This window comes from Pseudophryne corroboree, chromosome 1 (genome assembly GCF_028390025.1).
Source record: "Pseudophryne corroboree isolate aPseCor3 chromosome 1, aPseCor3.hap2, whole genome shotgun sequence".
NCBI lineage: Eukaryota > Metazoa > Chordata > Amphibia > Anura > Myobatrachidae > Pseudophryne > Pseudophryne corroboree.
The window spans coordinates 1,001,019,853-1,001,045,752 of NC_086444.1; the positions used below are offsets into that span (position 1 = coordinate 1,001,019,853).

The 25,900-nt window shown below is 44.1% G+C and overlaps 1 protein-coding gene and 1 pseudogene across 4 annotated transcripts in view; one reads left to right on the forward strand and one right to left on the reverse strand.

Moving 5' to 3' along the window:
- The window catches only part of AADAT (aminoadipate aminotransferase), a 128,490-nt gene that overhangs the window by 66,778 nt on the left and 35,812 nt on the right, over nucleotides 1-25,900 (reverse strand). For all 4 annotated transcript variants that reach the window (XM_063920633.1, XM_063920635.1, XM_063920632.1 and 1 more), the window contains 5 exons: nucleotides 11,461-11,529; nucleotides 5,979-6,147; nucleotides 4,140-4,272; nucleotides 2,508-2,582; nucleotides 1,625-1,825 (listed from right to left, as the gene is read on the reverse strand). In XM_063920633.1, the coding sequence (XP_063776703.1) occupies nucleotides 1,625-1,825; nucleotides 2,508-2,582; nucleotides 4,140-4,272; nucleotides 5,979-6,147; nucleotides 11,461-11,529 (647 nt within the window). The remainder of the gene's footprint in view (nucleotides 1-1,624; nucleotides 1,826-2,507; nucleotides 2,583-4,139; nucleotides 4,273-5,978; nucleotides 6,148-11,460; nucleotides 11,530-25,900) is intronic.
- Nucleotides 18,362-18,480, forward strand: LOC134932798 (5S ribosomal RNA; annotated as a pseudogene).

Consider the following 25,900-nt stretch of genomic DNA (forward strand, 5'->3'; position numbering starts at 1 on the left):
TCATATTTTTTGTATTAGACGCTCGAAGGAGCTCTTACATGACGGCTATGTCTATCCAAATCAGCGTAAACTGGTGTACTGGTGATAAGTGGGTTCATCAAATAATCCCTGGGATGGCCTACAGGTGAAAAGCAACGATGGAATGGTGCACTAGAATATACAGATATGTCTTCATAAACCTTTGTCGCAGTTACGCCAAACAGCCGTTCTTGTCATGCCAGGTCGCATTTTATTCTTTTTTTTTTACAGTTTCTTATATGGCGATGCATATTAAGTTGCACTTTACAATTGGAAACAACAGTGATAAGACAAACTGGGTGATAAAAGAGACATAGGCCCTCATTCCGAGTTGATCGCTAGCTGCCGTTGTTCGCAGCGCAGCGATCGGTCTAAAAATCGGCACTTCTGTGCATGCATATGGTGCACACTGCGCACGCGCAAAGTACTTTCACAAAAGCCGATGCCGTTTTACACAAGCTCTAGCGACGCTTTTCAGTCGCACTGCTGGCCGCAGAGTGATTGACAGGAAGTGGGTGTTTCTGGGTGGTAACTGACCGTTTTCGGGGAGTGTGTGTAAAAACGCAGGCGTGTAAGATAAAAATGCAGGAGTGGCTGGGGAAACGTAGGCGTGGCTGGCCGAACGCAGGGCGTGTTTGTGACGTCAAAACAGGAACTAAACAGACTGAAGTGATCGCTATCTAGGAGTAAGTCTCGAGCTGCTCAGAAACTGCACAATCTTTTTTTGTAGCAATGCTGTGAACCTTTCGTTCGCACTTCTATTAAGCTAAGATACACTCCCAGAGGGCGGTGGCTTAGCATTTGCACTGCTGCTAAAAGCAGCTAGCAAGCGATCAACTCGGAATGAGGGCCATACTGTAGGAAGGCCCTGCTTGCAAGCTTACAATTTTCTAACGTTGGTCAACTTTTTGCTTCTTGATTTTTATTATTATTTTTTTTTACCAAAAATGCATCTTAGTCACAATGCAATGCAACTAGGACACATGAGGAGACTGTCCTGATTAATTTGATATATGATACTTGTATATCTATGTGCAACTGAGTCTCTGAATCTGTACATGTAGTGCTAACATGTAGCAGCTGCAGCTTTTTTTCCATTACAACTTCTGTTCTGCTCCGTATACAGGCTCAGTCACACACAATATACAAATGTCATAAATCAAATTAAACAGCACAGTCTCCTTGTGCGTCCTAGTTGCATTACGTTACAATAAAAGTCGCCTGACATTAGCAAAACTGCACAGACCATGGCTTATTGAGGCTAGATGTATGAGGACACATCTGTATGTTCTAACAAAAGAGGAACAAAAAGGTCTCTAAGAACATCCACAATATTTTCATGTATCAAACTATACCTATTTTTGCGTAATTTTTTCTTTTCTATTTTGATTCAAGTTCTTGTCTGTGTAGCAAGACTACCCAGAGTATAGTACGGATTCATCCCTTCTCAAATGCTTAACTGATGTAATCAAGAAAACAGAAATGGTAAGAGTCTTACACCTCCAGAATGGGCTTTACATAAGCAGTAATGGAACACTTTCTAATGCTGTCCAGTGCTTCTCATTAACCCATCAGCAGTGTTTGTGTTCTCACTATCGCACCGTACCTGGTAGATTTCTCTTTTACGGTCAGTGGTAAGTGAGGCTCCAGTGGGATTACCCCCATTTGGAATCGTGTAAAGGATTTTGGGGGGATTCTTTTCAGGTCTCCCTGGATGCCATCTGGAAAGAATATCTCTAAGAGCCTGTGGGATAATACCATGTTGATCGGTAGGAACACCAATGAGATTGCACCCCATGGGTTTCACCTGCAAATTAAATATAATCAGTTTAACATTGTTATGTTATTACTTTTAAATATTTGGCCTCAAATCCTCCAGGACTGTGGAAATATATATAATATGTCTGAATAAATGTAATTTTGTTAAGTGCAATTATATTATAAGTCATAAGAGGTGGGGAAAGAGACAAGAAGGCTTAGGGGGCTATTCAGAGGTGGACACAGACGTCCGAAAACCACAACTGAGCGATTTTTGGACGTCTGCACATGCGCAGCAGCCGCAGTGTGCGTGTGCAAGCTATCATGATGCGATCGCATCCATTTTAGAGCCGGCCCAATGACATCGGCTGTGTTTCCTGTGATCGGAAACATGGCGGTGGTGCACCTGCTTATGCAGCTAGGCCCTCTATTTGAGTTTTTTGCGATGCGATTGCAACTGAATTGCGATGCATCGATTGGCGGCACCACACATGCTGGGTGCCCTTTCCCTGTTCTGGGCGACCCCTAGCATGCGGTTTTAGTGGATGCAGTTTTTGCTTTTTTAGCAAAAACTGCGAACAACTCTGAATAACCCCCTTAGTGCGGTACTTTTTACTTCTTATTTAGTTTACAGATGGGCAAAACAAAATAACTTCTGAATAAAGGTCGATCATTCTAGCAGAAAACTAGGATAAATACCTGTATTATCCACAGATGAAGAGAATACTCACAGCTGCTAGAGTCCCAGAATAGGTTGGGGCATCCAACAAAACATTGTCTTCTGGGTTTACAAGCATTTCAAATACCTGAAAATATCATCTAATGTTAGCACACTAAAATGGTTCATACAATAGCAATTATATCTACTGAAATTATGCCACCATCAGGAAACTTCATTCATAATCCTACATCATTCCCAGGATTTTGGATGCGAGTTTATGGATGCATTCCATCAGTGTATTTCTGGTAGTTTAGGTCTCCATATTGTTGTGGAATTTTACATATGTATGATTTTAGATTGTCAATTTATTTTATCAAATGCTTTGCTCATATACACACGTCTCATGGCGTATTACTAAAGCACTTCCAAACCTGCTCCTTAAGTGAGTGGGAGAGGGTATCTGTGTAACTTTCCCATGGTGCATTTCGTGGTGTTTGTCCATAATACAACACATTGGTTGCTTTGCTTTATTTCATGCACTAATGGGGGAAGAAAATGTCTGACTATGACTCCAGTATAGTATACTTTGATAAGGTGAATGCTTGATATTAGGAAGTTGCTGGAATTTTTGGAGTCACCCTCAGGACTACACCCTTGTTTTTCTTATCTCTCAACAGGATTATCCTGTCCATGGGTTGGAAAGATACAATTAAAGTTAAGGACAGCACTTTTTGGCCTACCCTATTTCATTACTAAGTAGCTGATTTGATTTATCATTATCTAAAGTTGCTCTTTGAACTACTTTATGTCCCAGATCATCGAATGGGCTAAACACACAAACCCACAAGTCACTTGCTATATATAATGTCTTAAACCAATAGAGCAATTATGGAAATTGGACGCTGGCAAAGCCTGGCATGAAACTGAAATATTACATAAATAAAAATATTTGCAGCACTACCACATGTCAGATCCCATTGCTCCTGCTGTTGTAGTCGCAAAGTACAGATGTTTGGTACTTTGTGCATGTGATGTTGAAGAGACTTCAAACGTTCTATCTTCTTACAATGAGTTCCGTATACAGTAAATGTGCAGAAGTGTGGAGTTTGCATGGATTTTGTATGTGTATTCTTTGCTGGTAATGATGTGTTGCATTGGAGCATCACTGTATGCCGAGATGTCCATCCTGGGGACTCTTCCAGCAAGGATGCAATCACAGATAAGCCATACATGTGTTTTCTAAGGAAGATATTTTATTGGGGAATATATCCCAAATAAATGTATTTCAAAACCGTACATAAATGGGACCCAGAAACAATGGAGTAGGAAAAAAATATTTTAAATGACATGCCCCTGGGACCCACATAATTGTGAGATTGGTGGAATCACTGCTTAATATGCAATTAATTGTGAATTTATTATTTAGCTACACAGAAAAGTGGTAGCACTGCAAATCTATTTACTTCAATGGGCTAAATTATACTGAAACAATGACAGAACCAGCAAAGTTCAATTGCAGTGGTCTTGCAAACAAATGACTGCATAGGTGTAGCATGCTATCTGCAGTGATGTGAGTTTAGACTATTCACTGCAACCCCAATCTAATTTGTGCAAGGACAATACCTACACATATATACATACACACACACACACACACACACACACACACACACACACACATATAAATAAAACGACAGCTTACTTTAGATAATCCTTCCTGGCTGCCAGTTGTAACACAGAGCTCCATTTGTCCTTTGGCAGGGCTGTATGTAAGCGTTGGTGGATTGTGTAGGCTTTTCTGCAATTCTTTCAACCAGGAAATTAATTCAGGAACACTGAAAAAAAAAAAAAAGGAAGAACAAAATAATTATTTATTATGATCAGCATTAGAACAGTTTGGTGGACAAACTCTATTGGTATAACTATTTGAAGTCAATATTTCTTATGGTATTCAGATAATACAAAAGTATTAACATATTTTAAGGGGTGTCGTACGGTATGCCGGCGCTCGGGCTCCCGGCGCCCAGCATACCGGCGCCGGGAGCCCGACTGCCGGCATACCGACAGCGTGGCGAGCGCAAAGGAGCCCCTTGCGGGCTCGCTACACGCGCCACACTATTTTATTCTCCCTCCAGGGGGGTCGTGGACCCCCACGAGGGAGAATAGTTGTCGGTATGCCGGGATTCCGGCGCCGGTATACTGTGCGCCGGGATCCCGACATTCGGCATACAGAAGACGACCCATTTTAAGAGGTTTCCCCCTATAAAAGTTGATGCCTTACCTTACCATATAACTACTGACACAAATTGCTCCTAGCAGGCTACAGCCGTAACTCTTACAGAGTAATGGACTTCATTCTTTCCATGGGCTCTCAGGAGGTATGTGGCTAATTATAATTTGCTATACTGTGATAGCACATTTAATTAGAAATAGTTGGCAGGAGAGGTTTATTTACTTATAGCGCCAGCATATACCATAGTGCATTGCAACCAGGAACAAACATGAATTAAAAACGAAACTGGATAATAACAAAGAGAAGTAAGAGGGCCCAGTCTGTAACCTTACAATCTACAGAATAAAAGGAATTGAATATACAAGTTTTAAGTAGAGATGTGTGGGTTCGGATTTACTTGGATCTCAAAAACGGCATCTTACTGGCTATCAGCTCTCGCATGTTTTGTATAGCCATTAAAATAAATCCAAACTTGTGGTAGTTTTGCAAAAAGAACCGATTCCTGAACCCACACATCCCAAGTTTTATGTGCCACATATTGCGCATTGGGCCAGGCAGATTGCAAAATGTGCTTGGCAAGCTACTTGATCCAGTCATTCGGAAATGTTGGTCTGGAGTAATAGGTTTATACAGGCATAAACAAATAACACATTTGAGTTTTTTTAGTGAACTGTGTGGAGGTAAGCTAATAGGGTAGAGCAGCATAGCGAGTTTAGATGGGTTGCTCAGGAATTTGATAAGCTTGTCTAAAGAGGTGAGTTTTTGAGGGAACTCTCGACAGAAAAAGAAAGTTTTGTTGTGTGAGGGAAGACATAGTGGGTGCAGCCCTAAGCACTGTAACTGTAATGGAGTGAGTAATGAGTGTGGATGAGAGACGCAAATCTAGTGAAGTGGGGAGGGGGGGGGGGTAGGTTTAGATGGTAGATATTGTGACGTAAGTGAAGAGATGTATATTAGTGTAGTTTGTTTGAAAGCCTTGCATGATAGGCTGTAGTCATAATGTGGACATTTACAATGACGACATTCATAATGTCAAAGTTATGATGTCAACTTTGTTAAAATGTCAACATTGAACATGTGGGCATGTGCTGAATATTGACATAATTCACAATGTTGACTTGTTAAAATGTCAACATTGAAAAAATACATGGCAATCAAAGTCAGCAAACATGACATGATGTTGACTGTAGTGCTCCAGCTTGTATGGAACATACTGTAACATTTTTCTTTCCTTGTTTTAAGTGAGAAAGACCAGTGTCTTTCTTAAATCTTTTTTTCAGTGATCCTTTTTCCAACCAATGATCTTACCCAGGTGTTGAGGAGTACTGCAGAGCTTTCTTCATTAGACTGCCTCCTATCTCAATACTTGTAGAATCATTCAGTGTCACAGTTGCTGATTTAAATGGAAATGTTTCTGGATTTGGAACTCCGCCTGCAAGTGATATGACTGACGGTGGAGACCTCATCAGTAAGTCAGCTGCAAATAATACAATGGACAGCAATTATAAGATGAGCACTATGAATATGTAATACGTACATGCAAAATATATTTGGAATATATTTAGCGCAATTTTAGACTTCTTTAAAAACCAATCATTATCTCAAGTAAAGAAAAGTCTACATAGTTCATTGTTATATCAGTCCATTTTAGCACAAAAGGTAGAGTACTCTTTTAGAATAGTTGCAGTTCTATTTTAAAATGCTCTAAGCATATTAATTCTGCAATTAGATAACATTTACTTATTTACCAGAGGGAAAGTCCTTGATATAATGGACTAAACGCCTATAAATGATATTTAATCTCATCCAGTAAAAGTTATAACAACCCATAAAAATCTCACATATTGCAAAAGCTATTAAATACTGTGCCATGAGGTTAATATGTGCCTATGTGCAAATTAAGTTATGGAGTACAATTTACTTCTCTAGAGCAAAGCAATCAGCAGTTATTCATACACTGGAGACATGTCACAGGCTTAGCAAATCGATGCCTGCTTTGTAAATTACTTGTCAGCTTTTATTGTATATTTTTACTGGGCTCGGGGTCAGTGATCACAATTTCACAGAGGGGAACATGCTAATATACATCCCTATAGGGTTACCATATTCCTAATGTGAATTTTTTAGTACATCCTGGTAAATATACTCACATCACTATGAACACAGACTCTTTTAAACCTCTTAATGATATAAAAGGAAATATTTTATACTTGTGTATCTATATGCATAGAAAGATGAATACATCTAAAGTACAGAATGACACAACTATAAAGATTTTTTTTTTTTTAGTGTAAAATAAATTTTATTTTATATAGTCCCAGTCAGGGCACAACTAGAACTGTGTGGGCCCCACAGCAAAATCATGAAAGCGCCCCCCCCCCCCCTCCCCTCCGTGTCACTAGTATGCCGCTTAGAAAGAGAAAGAGTGCGAGGGGAGTGAAAGGGAGACAAAGAGGGTGTCGGGGAGAAAGCGATAGAGGAGCGAGAAAGAGGAGGGCTTCATGGAAGAATAGAGAATAAGAGAAAGCGAGAAGCAAAAGAGAGAGACTGTCAGGGAGAAAGAGAAAGAAAGGGATGAGAGGGGAGAGACAGGACATCAGGGAGAGAGAGAGGGTGTGAGAGAGGTGGGAGGAGTAAGAGAGAGAGGGAGGGGAGCAAGCGGGAGTGAGAGAGTTGTGTCAGGGAGGGAGGGAAAGAGAGAGAGCATCAGTGAGAGACAGAGTGAGAGATAAAGGGTGTCAAGAAGAGAAAATGAGAGAGAGAGGCAGGGGGTGTCAGGCAGAGAGTCAGGGAGAGGGAGAGAGAGAGAGAGAGAGAGAGAGAGGAAACTACAGTGTCAGGGAGAGACAGTGTCAGAGAGAGAGAGAGAGAGAGATGGGGACAAGAGAGAGAGTGTTAGGGAGAGACAGAGGTTTCAAACAGTGACAGAGAGAGACAGTGTCAGAGAGACAAGGAGAGTGCGAGACAGTCTCAGAGAGGGAGAGAGAGAGAGAGAGAGAGAGAGAGAGAGAGAGAGAGAGAGAGAGAGGAGTGAGCGGGAGAGAGAAATGGGGAGTGAGCAGGAGAGAGAGGGGGAGAGAGAGGAAGTGAGAGGGGGATATAGGGAGTGAGAAAGAGAGCGAGGGGGAGAGAGAAAGGGAGAGCGCGAGGGGGAGTGAGCAGGAAAAAGTCAGGGGGGAGAGAGAGAGAAAGGAGAGAGACAGATGGAGTGGAAATAAGCAGGGGAAAGAGGGGGAGTGAGCAGGAAAGAGAGGGAGGGGAGTGAGCAGGAAAGAGAGAGGGGGAGAGACGGAGGGTGGAGTGAGCAGGAGAGAGAGAGGGGGAGAGGGAGAGTGGAGTGAGAAAGAGAGGGGGGAGAGAGAGAGAAGGAATGAGAGAGGGAGGGGGTGAGCAAGGAGAGATATTACCAATTACTGCACACTACACAGGCCTCTTATAGGGGTGGTCACTTCACGGCATTAGGCCCCGCCCCCAAAATATCCTGCAAATCGAGACACTGCACTCCCTGCCGACAGCCAGGTAGGGGGCGGGGTAAAGTGGACTGCACAGGTTGGGACAATGTTTGCTGTTGTGTGGGCCCCGCTACAAACCTCACAACTGTTCTTCCCTGTGGCCAGGGGTGAAGGGGGAGCGGCGGGTCTCGGAGGTACCCCGTGGCAGGGGGAGCTTCGGGCCCTGGGAGCAACCAGGGCCCCATTACAATTGTACCCCCTGCACCCTCTGTAGTTATGCCACTTTTCCCAGTGTTTCCCCCCTATTCCCACCAACCTACTATAGCTCTCTTGACACGCTCAATGCTCCTTTTACTTCAAGCACTTCACTAATCTCCTATCACTCCCTATTTCTCTCCCTCTCCTAACTTCACCTAGGGTCGTACTGGCCCCAAGGGGTTTATCCACAGTGGGCACCACTGCCTAAGAACCTCTATTCTTCTAGGGGTCAGATTTCACACTGTGCACTCAAATTATATAATGTTACTCTATTAGAGGTCACCTGGTGGAGCAGGACCACTGATGAACATGAGTGCTTGGTTCACTTCTATAGAAACTACAACAAGATTCACCCTCATGCCAATCAAAGTGAGTGGTCACAACACAACTCTGTTCAATCCTCTTGTTGGCTGTGGACTTTATCATAATGAAAACTGTTCCTGCCTGTTATTGGAATGGAATTGGAGATCTGCATTCATTTCCTAACATACAATTAAGACATTTCAATAGTAAGAGCATATATTTTGCCTTTACAAGACCGAATGCAGTTGACATTGAGTTTTAGTCACTGGCCAATCAGTACCGTGGTCTCCTATCACATATACAGTACCTGACCATTACACCAACAGGGACTGAAATTACATTTTATTCAAATACATATATTTTAATAGTTGGTCCCCCTTTTGCGGCCATAAAAGCTTCCACTCTTCTTGTTAGGCTTTCCACAGGATTTTGGACTATTTCTGTGGGAATTTGTGCCGATTCATTCTGTAGAGCTTTTATGAGGTCAGGCATTGATGATGGATGAGAAGGCCTGTCTCCTAATCTCTGTTCCAGTTCATCCCAAAGGTGCAGGATGGGGTTGAGGTCAGGTCTTTGTGTGGGCCAGTCAATTTCTTCCACACCGAACTCCTCAATCCTTCGGGGTTATTCAGGTTGGATTGCAGATTCTGTTAAAAAGCAGAATCTGCACTCCTTTCTTTCGCATGCTGGGGGTCGCCCATTGCAGGGCAAGGCCGCCCAGCATGCTGAAGTCCTGCCCAGTGGCTGCGACTGTAATTGTAGTTGCAGCAACTGTGGACGACTCGCTGCCTTCGCAGCCTGGCTGGGAAGGCAGGAGCACCGTTGTCATGATTTCCTTTGGAGCAGCTGCGTGCGAACACCTCTACATGTCAATCAGGCAGAGACGTTCGCAGCCAATGTGATCGGGCTGCACAGGCCAGGACCTGTGTGTGTGCACAGGTGTTATCAATGGAGACATTTAATAATCCCCCATTTATAGTCATGTTGGAATTCAAAAGGGATTTCTCCAAACTGTTGCACAAAGTTGGAAGCATAGCAATGGCCAAATTGTCTCGGTATGCTGAAGTATTAAGATTGCTCTTCACTGGAGATAAGGCAGCAAGAGAGAGTAAAGGAATGGCGAAGGAACTGGAAGTGATGTGAGTAGCGTCACGATGTGGTAGAGCGCTCCATGCGTTCCACGATCAGCTGCATCGTCTTTAAGTAATTTAGATCCCTTTATAAAGGGATATTGTGGAATGAACAGATATCCGCAAGCCTGAGGAAGGGAGACTGCAACACGTAGTTGGCGGAGGGGACCCTGTGAACATTGCATTTCTACCGGTGGACTACCTATGGACCTGACATTTTGAAGTAATCAGGACTCCATGAAACATACAGTCTTTTGTTTGGTCCATATTCTATATCTGTCTGGTAGGCGCAACTGACCCACTGGGATACCCTTAAGGACCCCATACACTAATGCGACATGTCGGACCCTCATGTTGCAGGCGATCACCCCAGAAGCCTCCCGGGCGGCAGGATCGCATAAGATACATCGTATGCGTGTGGGTTTTTTTCTTACGATGTATCTTGTGCGATCCCAGCCATGCCTGTGGGGTCCGACATGTCGCTACTGCAGCACAGTCAATCTAGGGGATCCGATCCTATGCTCACGGGACCGCGCATCGGATCGGATATAAAGCACATCCGAAATGCCCGATTTCATTCGATATATTGTCTTGAATGGCCGAAATCGGATGAAATCGGACATTATCGTTCTAGTGTATGGAGCCCTTTATTTCTTGTCTGTTTTTATATGTTGGTACTGTTTTAATTAAGTGTTGGTATACAGTATCACACTATGTTGAATTTTTTTTTCTCCATATGGTATTCATTTGTGGAGCACATTTGATTTTAATAAAGGACTTGGTGTGATGAAGACTTCTCTGTCCTGTATTGCCAGTGGAATAATCCCATATGCATAGACCTCATTGGTTTGGGGTCAGGTTACAGGTAATCTTATTACCATAAAGGATCTTCATGGTGAATTGGTGTACACATCTGATTAAGTCTGTGCACTTTGTATGGGATTACATATTAGGTAACCTCATAAACTATACGGGTTATTGAAGTGTGTTTCTTTTTCCTATAAACTTCCTTGTGGATTGGGCACTTCTTCTACATTCATTGTCACCTAATGGCGATTGTCATTGAAAAAACACTACTACACTATGATACATATTTTTTAATTCTCTATTTCTGGGGAAACATTAAAAAAAGAGAAGGATCGCCACTTCCATCGATACTTTGCTTTGTAAACTTCCACTGGGGAACAGTCATGTTGGAATACAAAAGGGATTTCCCCAAACTGTTGCACAAAGTTGGAAGCATAGCAATGGCTAAAATGTTTTGGTATGCTGAAGTATTAAGATTGCTCTTCACTGGAGATAAGGCAGCGAGCGAGAGAGAGAGAGAGAGAGAGAGAGAGAGGAGGAGCGAGCAGGAGACTACCTGTTACAGTTTTGCTACAGCACAGGTCTCTAATGGGGGCATCCACTTCATGGCATTAGACCCCGCCCCCTTCCCCATACACCCACGAATCACGGTACTGCACTGGTGCCAGGAGACAGCCAGATAGTAGGGTGCCGAATGGGCCGGGTCATTGTTTGACACAGTGTGGGGGCTCTCAATGTGTAGGGGCCTCTGGGTGACCGCTCACCTATAATCTGGCCCTGAATAATAATATTGGTTTACATTTTCATTAACAAGTCATAATTTGACAACTGTGTACTTACTCATGGATCTGATAGGTGAGGGCTGTCTGGCCGCACTCACTACTGACAGAAAACGTGCATAATTCATGTCTGTTAACAAATAAAAAGAAAATAGCACAGATATATTAAAGTCGGTCTCATATTTCATGTATGTTAAATATGTTTGTTAAAAGTAACTAACTCAACATGAATTACAGAAAATTACTATTAGTAAGAAATAGCGGAAGGCAGCCCCGTAACTAGGTGTGTGCGGAAGGGGCACCGCACATAGCGCTGCAGGGTAGGGAGCGCTGTTGGCAGCACTTCTCAATTTCCTGTTTTAATTACTTTCACTTGCTGCTTCCCCCCTTTTTGAAGCCCAGCATCTCCTGACCACCCCTGTCTCCTACTCCAACCACTTCTGTCACTAATACCTATACAACATTCATGAACTCCAGTAAAGATTTCTTCTGAGTAGGGTGTTTGATTAGAATTCAACAGGTTATAGGTTTGAATCCTGGGTGGGGCAGTATATTGAAATATGTCATGTAATAAAGGGTATTGTAACTGAATAAAGGTAAAGTGCTTGAATGTGGTATAAAGAGGATTTGTGTCCAAATCCATTTCCTTGCAGTGGCCTATAAATGTGTGTGTATTATATTATACAAATATTAAAATGTGGGAAGGTATATCATAGCATGGGCTTTCTCTGGGATCAATCTTGTCATGACTCTTCCCCACGAGGCATACAACCTATGTCCCTATTGGGGAGGGGGAACCAATTCTCTCTCTGGCACAGGGCACCAAAAAGTTTAGCTACAGCTCTGGCGGGAGGGAATAGGATCTCAATGAAGGTACTGTAGCTGCACTATAATTTTGCTTCAGCTTCAATAAATGTTACCTGGCTTACTATGACTAACAAGTTGTTAGTGTTATAGTTTTGTCTATCAAATGAAATGGTAAATGTAGCGCAAGTACATATAATACTGGTGCTTATATAATAACATGGTACAAATAGCAGTGGCACACTGTGGGCCTGATACAGAGGTGGCACATTGGCTGCAGATGTGGTCATGGAAATAAATGTGTATATTCACCAATATTCAGATTTGTAAGTGTCTATCAATCGACATGTGTTAGAAGTGGTCATCACCGTCAGTGTGGACTTGGACCCACCATATCCTTGGTGCAAGAAATCAGTCAAAAAACAGATGGATGTTTGTGTTTGCTCACTTCTGAATGGCCCGTAATGCCATCTACACACCCATCACATGCCCATGGACATTCCTCCTCCATGTGAATGCCGCTGCCACCAAGTGGAGACGCGTTTGAGATGCCTATTACTTTGAATCACCCATAGTTTGGCACAATTGCGTGTGCCGGCAATGGAGCATGTGCAGTGCAAAAAAAGGAGATTTATGGTAGACTTACCATTGTTAAATCTCTTTCTGCGAGGTACATTGGTTCCACAGGAAAACATTGGGGGTGTAGAGATGGATCTTGATCCACAGGCACCAACAGGCTAAAGCTTTAGACTGTCCCAGGATGCATTGGGGCCTCCTTTATAACCCGCCTCCAGGCACTAGAAATTTAACAATGGTGAGTCTACCATAAATCTCCTTTTCTGCAGCGGGGTACATTGGTTTCCACAGGGAAACATCGGGGATGTCCTAAAGCAGTTCCTCATGGGAGGGAACACGCCGCAGTGGGTATGAGCACCCGGTGTCCAAAGCAAGCATCCTGGGAGGCGGAAGTATCAAAGTCATAGAACCTAATAAACTTGTTCACTGAGGACCACGTAGCCGCCTTGCACAATTGTTCAGCGGACGCGCCTCGGCGGGCCGCCCAAGAAGGTACAACAGACCGAGTGGAATAGGCTTTAGTAACAGCAGGAGCTGAGAATCCAGCTTGCGCATAATCTTGTGCAATCACCGTTCTAATCCATCTGGCCAAAGTACGCTTATTCACAGGCCAGCCAAAGAGGAGAAAACCAAACAGTACAAAAAGGGAACTGACCTCCTAATAGAGGCAGTCCTTTCCACACATATACGGAAAGCCCGTACAACATCCAAAGACCACTCTTTGGAAGACAAACCAGAAGAAATGAAGGCCGGAACCACAATCTCTTGGTTAAGTGAAAACATGATACCACCTCACGTAAATAACCAGTTCACGATGAAATATCAGGAAGGGTGGACGACAGGACAAAGCGTCTAGGTCCGACACCCTCCTGGCAGAGGCAATAGTCAGTAGGAACAGGACCTTGACCGTGAGCCATTTACGGTCCGCTGACTGAAGCGGTTCAAATGAAGACTCTTGTAGGGCATTCAGGACAACAGACAGATCCCAAGGAGCCACAGGAGGGACATAGGGAAGCTGAATCTGTAAAACCACCCAGAGTGAAAGTATGCACGTCAGGAATAGACACAATTTTTCTCTGAAACAACACCAACAAGGCAGATATATGAAGCTTGAGGGAAGCCAGACGAAGGCCTAAGTCCAAGCCTTATTGCAGAAAAGCCAGAAGTCTGGAAGTTCTGAACTTGTATGCATCGTAATTCTTAGCAGCGCACCAGGTAAAGTAAGAATTCCAGTCCATGTAATAAATCAGCGCAGATGCCGGTTTGCGGGCCTTCAGCACAGTTTGGATTACCACCTCGGCGAATTCTTTGGCCCTCAGGAGTGATGCTTCAAGAGCCACACCGTCAAAGCCAGTCTGGCCAGGTCCGTGTAGATACAAGGGCCCTGAATGAGGAGGTCTGGGCATCAAGGAAGTAGAAGAGGGCGCTCTAACAATAGACCCTGCAGGTCTGAAAAACAATGCCTTCTGGGCCACGCTGGAGCGACTAGAAGTAGTATTCCTCCTTCTTGTTTGAATTTCCGTAGTACCCTGGGCAGGAGTGACACTGGAGGGAACACATATGCTGCTTGAGGATCCCTGGTTCTTGATCCAAAGACTGGAACTTTGTGACTGTGTTGAGACGCCATCAGGTCTACATCTGGTAGGCCCCACTTGTCCACTGGGAGTTGAACGACTTCCTGATGAAGACTCCACTCTCTGGTATGCACGTCCTGCAGACTGAGGAAATCCGCTTCCCAGTTGAGGACACCCGGAATGAACACTGCCGATATTGTTGGCAGATGGCGTTCCGCCGAACAAAGGATTTTTGACACTTCCATCATTGCCATGTGCCTTCGAGTGCTGCCTTGATGATTTACATATGCCACCGTGGTGGCGTTGTCTGACCGTAGTTGAACAGGCTTGTTCTGTAACATAGGCAGGGCGAGAGACAAAGCATTGAACACTGCCATCAATTCCAGAATGTTTATCGGGAGGAGCGATTCCTCCTTGGTCCACCGACCCAGGAAAGAGTGTTGCTCCAACACCACACCCCATCCCCTCAGACTGGCGTTCGTAGTCAGTAGGACCCAGTTGGGGATCCAAAAGGGACGGCCCCTGCTTAACTGCTGGTCCTGTAGCCACCAGGTCAGCGACAGACGAACCTCCGTAGTCAAAGAGATCATGTAGGATCTGATCCGATGAGGTAGGCTGTCCCACTTGGAAAGGATTAACCTCTGCTGAGGGTGGAAATGAAATTGAGCATACTCTACCATGGCGAAAGCAGACACCATCAGGCCTAGTACTTGCATCGCCGAGTGTATGGACACTCTTGGGCGAGAGAGGAAGTATCTGATCCTGTCCTGAAGCTTCAGGAACTTCTCTGAAGACAGAAACAGCCATTGACTGTCACCAGCAGTGCCCCCAGGTGCACCATGCTCCGAGCAGGGACCAGCGAGGACTTCTTCCAGTTGATGAGCCAGCTGTGGGCTTGTAGGAAGTTTACCGTCAGTTGCAGATGACTGAGGAGGAGATCGTGGGAGTTTGCCATGATCAGCAAGTCATCCATGTACCTGCCATATCTGGATGACTTGCTGATCCTGACAAACTCCCACGATCTCCTCCTCGGTCATCCTTACTCCCTGGCAACGGAGATGAGCCGTCATCACGGCCATAACCTTGGTGAAGATCCAAGTCGCCGTGGCCAATCCAAACTTCAGAGACTGGAACTGATAGCGAAGGTTGCCAATAGCAAACCGCAGATATTGCTGATGCGATATGGCAATAGGTATATGCATGTAAACATCTTGTATATCCAGGGATACCATATAGTCTCCGGGTTCCATGGCCAGTACAATTGAGCACAGTGTTTCCATACGGAACTTGGATACTCTCACAAACTTGTTCAGTGATTTGAGGTTGAGTATAGGCCGGAAAGACCCATTGGGTTTCGGTACTAGAAACAGGGTTGATTAGTATGCTCTGCCTATTTGGGATAGAGGTACTAGCACCACCACTCCTGTGTCCAGGAGGGAACTCACAACCAATTGTAGAGCTTGCGCTGTTAATGGATCCGAAAGAGTATCAGTTGTGCAAAACTGGCGAGGGGGACGCCTCTTGAAAGAGACTGGGTACCCATGAGAGACAACTTCTCACATTCATGCGTCTGAAGTGGTCATTAATCAGACTTGGGTGAATCGCAGAAGCCAGCCTCCCACCCTGGGAACCCCCAGGGGGAGGCCAGTCCAGTCATGCAGCAGGCTTGTCATGTTTAGAAGCAGGCAGACGGGCTTGCCCAGGATTGTTAGGCCTTGGGCCTAGTGGTTTTTAAGGGCACGAGATAATCTCGGGTATGCCTGACCTTCGCTTTCCCTTGAGGCCGAAAACAGGGAAAGGTGGTACCTGTTGCCCTCTGTGCAGAAGGAGTAGCATTTGAGAGAAAGGCAGACATAGTAGCCGCCGATCCAGACCCAACTGTCAATTAGGTCTTCCCCCAAATAGGATGTCCCCAGTATAAGGGGAATAACTCCAAGGACTTTTGGATTCCAGACCCACCTTCCATAACCCCAACCACAGAATACGGCGAGCCAGGACAGACCTATTTGACGCTTCTGCAGCCAACACACCCACCTCAGGGGACACCTCGTGGTGTAAACAAGGTGGCGGTGGTATTGTGAGATAGGGAATGTTTGGCATTGTTAGATATATCCTCGGCCAGCTCATCTTGTAATGCCTGATCCAGTCATCAATTTATTTTGCAGCCCCAAGAGATCTATGTACAACACCTGTAAGGGAGTAATAGACTTCAAGCATCCCTCCACACACTTATCTGTTGGTTCCTACAGTAAGGGGACAGTGGTGACAGGCAGCGTGAACGGCACCCGAGATGGGCGACACATTAGTTCACTAGTAGTGAATTACCCACTTGTTATATAACTCTGCAGGGAGAGGATAGCAAGCTAATGACCGTTGTAGACACGGGGAATGTCTCCCCTGGATTAGACCAGGGGTCTTGTCGGATGTCCACTTAATAGTTAGATTGTGGTAACAGAGTTTTAAATTACCTTCTGACGTGTGAACATATCGGTTTGCTTAACCACAGTAAGGGAATCCACTTCACATCAGTGATTTGAAGGATTTGCTTACTAGTAACCACAAGGGCAGTGGCATCATTTAACAATGAAGAATCCTTGTCAGAAACACCTAATATAGGGACTGACAGGACAACATGTTCCCCCTCTCTACAGATAAAATATATAAGAGATTATTGGATAGGGGGGAGGAAGCAGCCCGCTTTAGAAGACCCAGAGACATGAGGGTGACCTGGAATTGAGTTTTGCCTGACTAAGGAATGAGGCATACGCTGAAACCTATGAGGCAAAATTTTTCCCGCCCAAAGCGGAGTAACCATAGGAAAATCAGTGACTGTAATGTTACAGGTGATCCCATAGGGGGCATAAAGTGTTCAACTAGAATTCCCAGTAGGTATGAGAACGCAGTCCAGGACGGCTTCTGATTGGTTACAGAAGCTGCAGACTAACTGGGAGATGAAGGGTTTTTTGCAGAGGCAAAAAGAAGACTGTTTTAGTGTCTCTCTGGGGCCCACTTTATATAAATTAACTTGTTGTTGAAATAGGAATATTTGTAAAATGTGAATGTAGAGATAAAACGTAACTCTTATTAATTATCAGACGAAAAAGACAAAATGCACGAATAATGCTGTGTAAATCAGAAAGGTGATTAAAAAAGTATTAAATAGCAATATGACGATATGTGACTCACTTAGTGTAAAGTAGGTGGCAGATGGTTTGTCCGCACACCCACTGGGATTAAGCGAGTATTGATGTTTGAAATTATACTGTTATTGTGCTGGATTCTATGTGAAACATTATGTTTTTTATGAGATAACATACGGTATTTCTGCAAAGTACTCAGTAATTCATCTATTTATTTAACCCAGAATTTGTCAAATTCAGACTGACATATTCTTCAATTTCACTTACCTGAATATTATTACCACCAGGCAATCTGCTTGGACTGTGCAAATGTCGGTACATTTAAACGTTTCCTATATGTTGACTTTTTACATAAATTGATATATAGAAGTCATTTTGTGCTTTCACTTTCAATTATAGGATATTCCTCAGCTAACAGGATATATTTTTGCTGTATTGGTACACTTTATTTTGCCAGTGGGGAAATTCTCATATGCTCATTGATATCACCACAATCCAGTTGTGGGAAACTGTGAATATGTATAATGTGTTTGGCCCTTTTTGAGGCCCTCTTTCCTATTTATCAATATTGTGGCTGTGCTTGAATGCTACATTTTGGGCAAGTAATTGGTTATCTGCCAACGTTATACACTTAACAAACCGCCCCAGTATCAATACCACGATACGGGCCGCCTTATGTTCAATTTTGGTACTGTATTTATGTGAAAAATCCCCTTTCTTTTGGCTTCATTTTTACATCTAAAGCAATGGGACACATTGTCCAGACACTTTGAAGTAACTGGGAAAACCTTTCCCCACACCTTTTCAGACCGGCCCAAACCTATTAAGCATTTGGTATTTCCATACGCAGATAGGTATCTACTTGACTATCTACAGTCATACCATGCTGGACATGCCCGATCTCGTCTGATCTTGGAAGCCAAGCAGCATTGGGCCTGGTCAGTACCAGAAAGGGTGACCCTCTGGGAATACTGGGTACTGTAGTATCAAGGAACACACCTTCCGTGTATGTACACTTCACCCACCAGTAATTTCCACCGCAATTACTCATTGCAGTATTTTTACCTTTGTTTACCTTTCTAGTAGGAGTCCGGAGTCGTTAAAGCCGGTTTTTCTTGTTTCTCTCATATGAATATACTCATGTATAACAATTCATAAACTGATAGAGAAAACAAAATTTACCAAATTTTCGCTCTGATTAATTTCAAACATCAATACTCGCTTAATCCCAGTGGGTGTGCGGACAAACCATCTGCCACCTACTTTACACTAAGTGAGTCACATATTGTCATATTGCTATTTAATACTTTTTTAATCACCTTGCTGATTTACACAGCATTATTCGTGTATTTTGTATTTTTCGTCTGATAATTAATAAAAGTTACGTTTTATCTCTACATTCACATTTTACAAATATTCCTATTTCAACAACAAGTTAATTTATATAAAGTGTGCCCCAGAGAGACACTAAAACAGTCTTCTTTTTGCCTCTCTGCAAAAAAACCCTTCACTTGTTTGTTCTGAACTAATGTCCGGTAGCACCGCCAACTTTGTTCTACCCCAAAAGCCAGGCAGGCGAAGCAGTAGCTTCATGTTGGTTATTATTTTTGCCTTTTATGGTACAAAAATTGTTTAAAAATTGTTATCACCTATTTACAATCTGGTCCAGTGCAGATTCCAAAACCCCAACCCATTACTGACTAACTGGGAGATGTAAGAGACATAGTACACAGACCATCACACAAAACATCCCCCTCAGGAAAATCCGTTGCGCATGCTCTGCAAGATGCAGGAGCGTCCCCATATTTACTGCCCTACATGTTAGACATTATACCCAATTGCAACAGAGAACGGTTTAGTACGATGAAGCCAGACAGAGTACAATACCTGCGAATAAATCTGTTAGCATGTGACTGAGTACCCAGTACACAACACCTGCAAATAAATCTGGTATTATGTGACTGAGTACACAGTAGAATACACATAATAGGTAAATACTGTGACGCACTATATATTGACCCAGACGCACCTAGCCCCCTAGGGTACAGTATACGGTGATAGACATATCTGGGATACACCGCAGTGAAATCACATAGCAGATGCAGGCATACATAGTCACGTTTGCAATATGAACACATACACACACACACACACACACACACACACACTATATTATATATACACACACAGTGGGGCAAAAAAGTATTTGGACAGGCACCGATTGCGCAAGTTGACCTACTTAAAAAGATGAGAGAGGTCTGTAATTTCCATCATAGGTACACTTCAACTGTGAGAGACAGAAGCTGAAAAAAAAAAAAAAACCAACAGGAAATCACATTGTAAGATTTTTCAACAATTTATTTGTATATTCTTGTGGAAAATAAATATTTGGACAATCAAAAAGTTTAACTCAATACTTTGTAATATAACCTCGGTTGGCAATTACAGAGGTCAAACGTCTCCTGTAGTTCTTGACCAGGTTTGCACACACAATGTAGCAGGTATTTTGGCCCACTCTTCCATGCAGATCTTCTCTAGATCGGTCATGTTTTGGGGCTGTCGCCGGGCAACACGGACTTTCGACTCCCTCCACAGATTTTCTATTGGGTTGAGGTCTGGAGACTGGCTAGGCCACTCCAGGACCTTAAAATACTTCTTATGGAGCCACTCCTTAGTTGCCCGGGCGGTGTGTTTGGGGTCATTGACATAATGGAAGACCCAGCCACGTTCCATCTTCAATGCTCCTATTGAGGGAAGGAGGTTTTTGCCCAAAATATCACTATACATGGCCCCATTCATCCTCTCCTTAATACAGATCAGTCATCCTGTCCCCTTTGCAGAAAAGCAGCCCCAAAGCATGATGTTTCCACCCCAATGCTTCACAGTAGGTATGGTGTTCTTGGGATGCCATTCATCATTCTTCTCCCTCCAAACACGGTGAGTGGAGTTTATACCAAAAAGTTTGATTTTGCTCTTATCTGACCACATTACATTCTCCAAATCCTCCTCTGGATCAACCAGATGGTCACTGGCAAACTTTAGACGGGCCTGGACAAGTGCTGGCATAAGCAGGGGGACCTTTCGGGCGCTGCAGGGTTTCAATCCATGCCGACGTAGTGTGTTACTAATGGTAACCTTTGTGACTGTGGTCTAAGAGCTCTCTTGAGGTCATTGACCAGGTCCCCCCATGTAGTTCTGGGCTGATTCCTCACTGTTCTCAAGATCATTGATAACCCACGAGCTGAGATCTTGCATGGAGCCCCAGGTCGAGGGAGATTGTCAGTGATCTTGTATTTCTTAAATTTTTTAATAATTGCGCCAACAGTTGATCTCTTCTCACCAAGCTGCTTGCCTATTGTCGAGTAGCTCATCCCAGCCTTGTGCAGCTCAACAATTTTGTCCCTGGTGTCCTTAGACAGCTCTCTGGTCTTGGCCATGGTGGAAAGGTAGTAGTCTGACTGTTTGAGGGCGTGGAAAGGTGTCTTTTATACAGATAACCAGTTCAAACAGGTGCCATTAATACAGGTAACGAGTGGAGGATAGAAGAGCTTCTTAAAGAAGAAGTAACAGGTCTGTGAGAGACAGAAATCTTGCTGCTTGGTAGGTGTCCAAATATTTATTTTCCACAAGAACATACAAGTAAATTGTTTAAAAATCATACAATGTGATTTCCTGTTTATTTTTTTCAGATTCTGTCTCTCACAGTTAAAGTGTACCTATGATGGAAATTACAGACCTCTCTCATCTTTTTAAGTGGGTCAACTTGCACAATCAGTGGCTGTCCAAATACTTATTTGCCCCACTGTAAATAAATGAAACACCGGATGTATATATCAAAATACACGTACAATATATTCTGGCACAGGTACACTTGTTCTTAACTAACGCTGTCTTAATATTGACATGTAGAATACTTAAGCATTTGTAAAACCACGGCGCTGATGTACAGGTGGGTTTACAAGGGAGACCTTGCCCTGCAGTCCCGGAGACCAGTCGCAGCTATTTTAGAAAATGGCACCCAGCGTCCCAGTCAGAGAGTGAGGGAGAGTGTGAGGCAGCTCCAGGGCGGGGACACTCACTAGTAGAATTGTGCCCTGGGCCGCGGGATGGGCTACAGGTCAAGCGCCTTCTCCCTTTTGCTGGACTTCACCACCTGGTACTATGTCCCTGCTCTGTTACAGTGTCCACGCCAGCGTCACAGTCAGTCTTCCTAGACTGCGACCGGAACGTGATTTAATGGCGGGTCCCGCCTGGGGGACCCTCTTACCTCCTCCCTTCTGTAGCAGCCACGCGAACCAGGAGAGCGTCTGCGACCGTGTGCCATAAGTTCCCAGGCACAGAGCAAATGGGTATATGCAACGCTGCTGGGGAGGTGACAGAGCTGCAGCACAGAATGTCACCCTGACATGTAAGTGCTGCGGCCCTTGAAGTCTTCTAAAAGCATTTTCAGGGCTGCCCAGTGCAGCCCCCAGAGCCGGCCCTAGGCATAGGCAAACTAGGCAACTGCCTAGGGCATTTGGCATGCCTAGGGGCACCAGCAGCTTCTGCTGATTAAAATGATGTGCGGCATGCCTATATTCTATGTATAGCATTTCGTATGCAGATACAGCCACAGTCGCACACAGTATATAGGAATGCAGCATATCATTTTAATCAGCAGAAGCTGCATGTGCATCCTAGTCACATAGTAATGCATTTTCATCAAAAATAGGCACCTGCCGTTAGCAGAGTTGCCAGTTGACTCACATCAGTCATCTCCTGCTGCATGGCGCACTGAGGCAAGATTTATGAGGACATATCTGTATCCAAGCAGAGGCAGAGGTCGCAAGTGTTAGTGGCCATGTGAGTGCTGTGTTTTGTGAGTGGGTTGATTGTGTAATAGTGTTCGGCATATGTGTAAGGGGCAATAAGTGTGTCATGTGTATAAATGCATTAATAATGTGCGGCATATGTGTAAGTGACATTATGTTTGTCTTTATGTGTATAAGAGCATTAATAATGTGTGGCATATGTGTAAGGGACATTATGTGTATAAGGGCATTAATAAAGGTTGGCATAATGTGTAAGGCGCATTATGCTTATAAGGACATTAATAATGTGTGTCATATATGTAAGGGGCATTGCTGTGGTATTATGTGTATAGATGCATTACTAATGTGTGGCAATATGTGTATAAGATGCTCTACTGTGTGGTCTAGTGTGAATAAAGAGCAATATGGTGTGGTGTAATAAGGAGCAAGTCAGTGTGATGTAATGTGAATAAGGGACACTATTGTGAGGAGTAACGTATATAAGATAAAGTGGTACTACTGTGTGATGTTACATGAATTAGGGACACTATCACATGATAAATTATGAATACAGATTGCACTACTGTGTGGCATAATTTAACTGGGGGGCACTGTTGTGTGGCCATGCCCCTTGCCAGCAAAAACACACACCTTTATGGGCTGTGCGCCAGATGTGCGCAATGTTCCTGTTTAAAATATAGTGGGTGGGAACACCAAAATAAGGACTGCTATTGGTGAGAGTTGATGGTGCTGGGAAAGGGGTGAAGGGTCAGACATGGAACTAGCGGTGGTGCTAGGGGGCACCAGTCAAAATCTTGCCTAGGGCATCATTTTAGTTAGGGCCGGCTCTGGCAGCCCCCCTGTTAAGTGACCTGCTTTTGCATGCACCAACTCGAAACGGAGCTCCAGTGCCTGGAGGCGGGGTTATAGAGGAGGCCCCAATGCATCCTGGGACAGTCTAAAGCTTTAGCCTGTTGGTGCCTGTGGATCAAAATCCATCTCTAGACCCCCAATGTTTCCCTGTGGAAACCAATGCACCCCGCTGCAGAAATAGTATGTGCACTGTGCAACTCTAATACCCCTTTCACACCGCACAAACAACCCAGTATATTGCCAGGTCGACATGCAATGGGTAAGTCCTGAATTCCCGGGTCGCCTGACCCGGTATTTCAACCCCGGAATAAAGCAGGGTTATTCCAGGTCAGGTGCAGTGTGTCGTTGTGAACCGGGACCTGTTCACACTATAGGGGGAGGCGGTGTTAGAGGTACAGGCGGCGATAGAGATGATCTGATCTTCAGGCGCCGCCTACGCACACGTCACCGCTGATGTTACCAACTCTGCAATTTGCTGTGCGATGCTTTTGTACTTGTGCGGTGGGGCCGGGCCGGACATGCAGGGCGGACTAGCCCTGTGCTGGGCGGCCCCCCGCATGTCAATGTGGATGATTGCAGCTGTGTTAAATTTAGCACAGCTACAATCAGGTCTGAATCACCCCCTATGTCCTGTGAATTTTAATCACAATCCAAAATACCCATGGCTTGCTGTGAGGCCAGTTGGTAATTATCCATGTGGACACAGCAGTCTGTGGGGTCAATTCAATTCGGCAACTTATGAATAGCGCCGGGAATTAGCTCCCGACGCTATTCAATTCAGCTGCTAGTTACCCGCAATTGTCGGGAATTCTTCTCTCGTCCCCGGGGATGAGAGAAGAAACCCGACAAAAGTGCTGCCTCGCGCCGGGGAGTTAAGTCGGAGAGTGCCCGTTCTCCCGACAATTCAACCTGTTTAGTCGGCGAGAACGGGACATCGCCGACTTAACTGGAGCTGAATTGAATAGCGTCGGGAGCCAATTCCCGGCGCTATTCATAAGTTGGCGAATTGAATTGACCCCTGTGTGTACAAACTACCAACGGAAGATTTTTTTCCTATAACCAGAAGCAATATTATGTTAAACAGTTCATTAATTGGAGAAATGTGTTTGTGTTATATCAGATGCAATGCCCCTGTTGGTTACACTGACAAATCTATTAAAGATGTGAGAATTAGAGTTGGAGAACATTATCCACGATTAACACTTCAAAGAGTTTTCTTAAACTAGTTTCACATATGAAGAAGCAACGAAGTAAGAATTATAAATTGATTTGTTTAAAGGTCTAGAGGTTCTTAATTAAAATTCCTGAGGGGTAGAAAGAGCGCAGGCTCATAGTGTGTACATACAGCTTGAGTGCACATAAAGCGATTTTGTGTAAATGATAAAATACAAGTTTGATTGCATATGGTATCGTGGTTCTGACTTGATAAGGTCAGTATGGTGAAACGGCTGTCAGAAGCTGCTGTAATCACTGAGAAGGTGCTTCACAATCCAGCGAGCACTATGTACAGTAAGTGTCTTTAGAGTATATCATTTCATCATGCATGTTAATGATGCAAAGCAACACATTATTAAGACTATAGTGCAAGAAGTCGCGTCCTGTGTTTTTTTCTACACAATGTGATTTATGCCAGTCCATCAGAAAGTACACATTAGTGGATTACCAAACAGGGAACACAAAAAAAAAGCCTGTATCCATGGTAAGTCATTCATTCTGTGTGCAAGTGGCATATCAGGAACAAGAATCGGATGGCATACATGGGGCATACGATTGGATTCAGATAGCGTAACATGTCGTAACATAATATATTTTAAAAATGATGACATGGTTTATTTCAACATTGGGTGCATGTATCTAAAGTAACTGAATAAAGGACCTTATTCAGCGTCAGATGCAGTTTTGCTAATTTAGCAAAATTGCAACTGCTAGCACTCACATGCTGGGGGCCGCCAGCGATGCAGTCGAATCACAGACCCAACAAAACAAGGGAAGCTCCCTGCTTGTGCAGCCTAGCTGCAAGGGCAGGTGCAGCGCAGGCATTTTTCCCACCGCAATGGCCACGTGACGTCCCCCCATGTGAGCATCCCACAAACACCCCGGACCTGCCCCCACAACACAGCGTCTCTGGCCCCAACTGCCTCGCACACGCCTCTGCCTGTCAATCAGGCAGAGGTGTTAGCATCAATGCACTGCACGTGCGCAGTAGCCTGAAATACAGGACAATATGATCGTATCACATAAGCAAACCCAGCTGAATAAGGCCCAAAGAACATTAGGGAGAAATAATAGCAAGTATAATAATCAATATTATCATTCTCAATATTAATGTGTTCTCATAGACTATTGCTGCAGACACGGCAAGTGGCTCTTCTCTGGCATGCCAGGTCCAAGGCTGAGTGACTTCTTTGCTCGAATATGCATCTTAGACGCAATATGATGTAACAAAACTTCATGAGACTGCAATGATCAATTTGATGATATGCTACACCTCTACAGTACATTCCGTGGTTAAATCGTTCCGGAATGACGCAAAACTGCATTCCGTCAGTTCTAATTGGAGGTGGAACCAGTTCCTCTTCCACCAACCCACAGCATCTAGTAAGGTTCAGTGCTCAAAGTGAAGCAGTATATGGCCGGCATGACACTTCCTGCTGTCACTTAGTTTCCTGGCATGAGCCAATCATGGCTCACAGATTGCCAGCCAATGAGAAGCTGCCAAGCGGAACTAGTTACTGTGCTGGTGT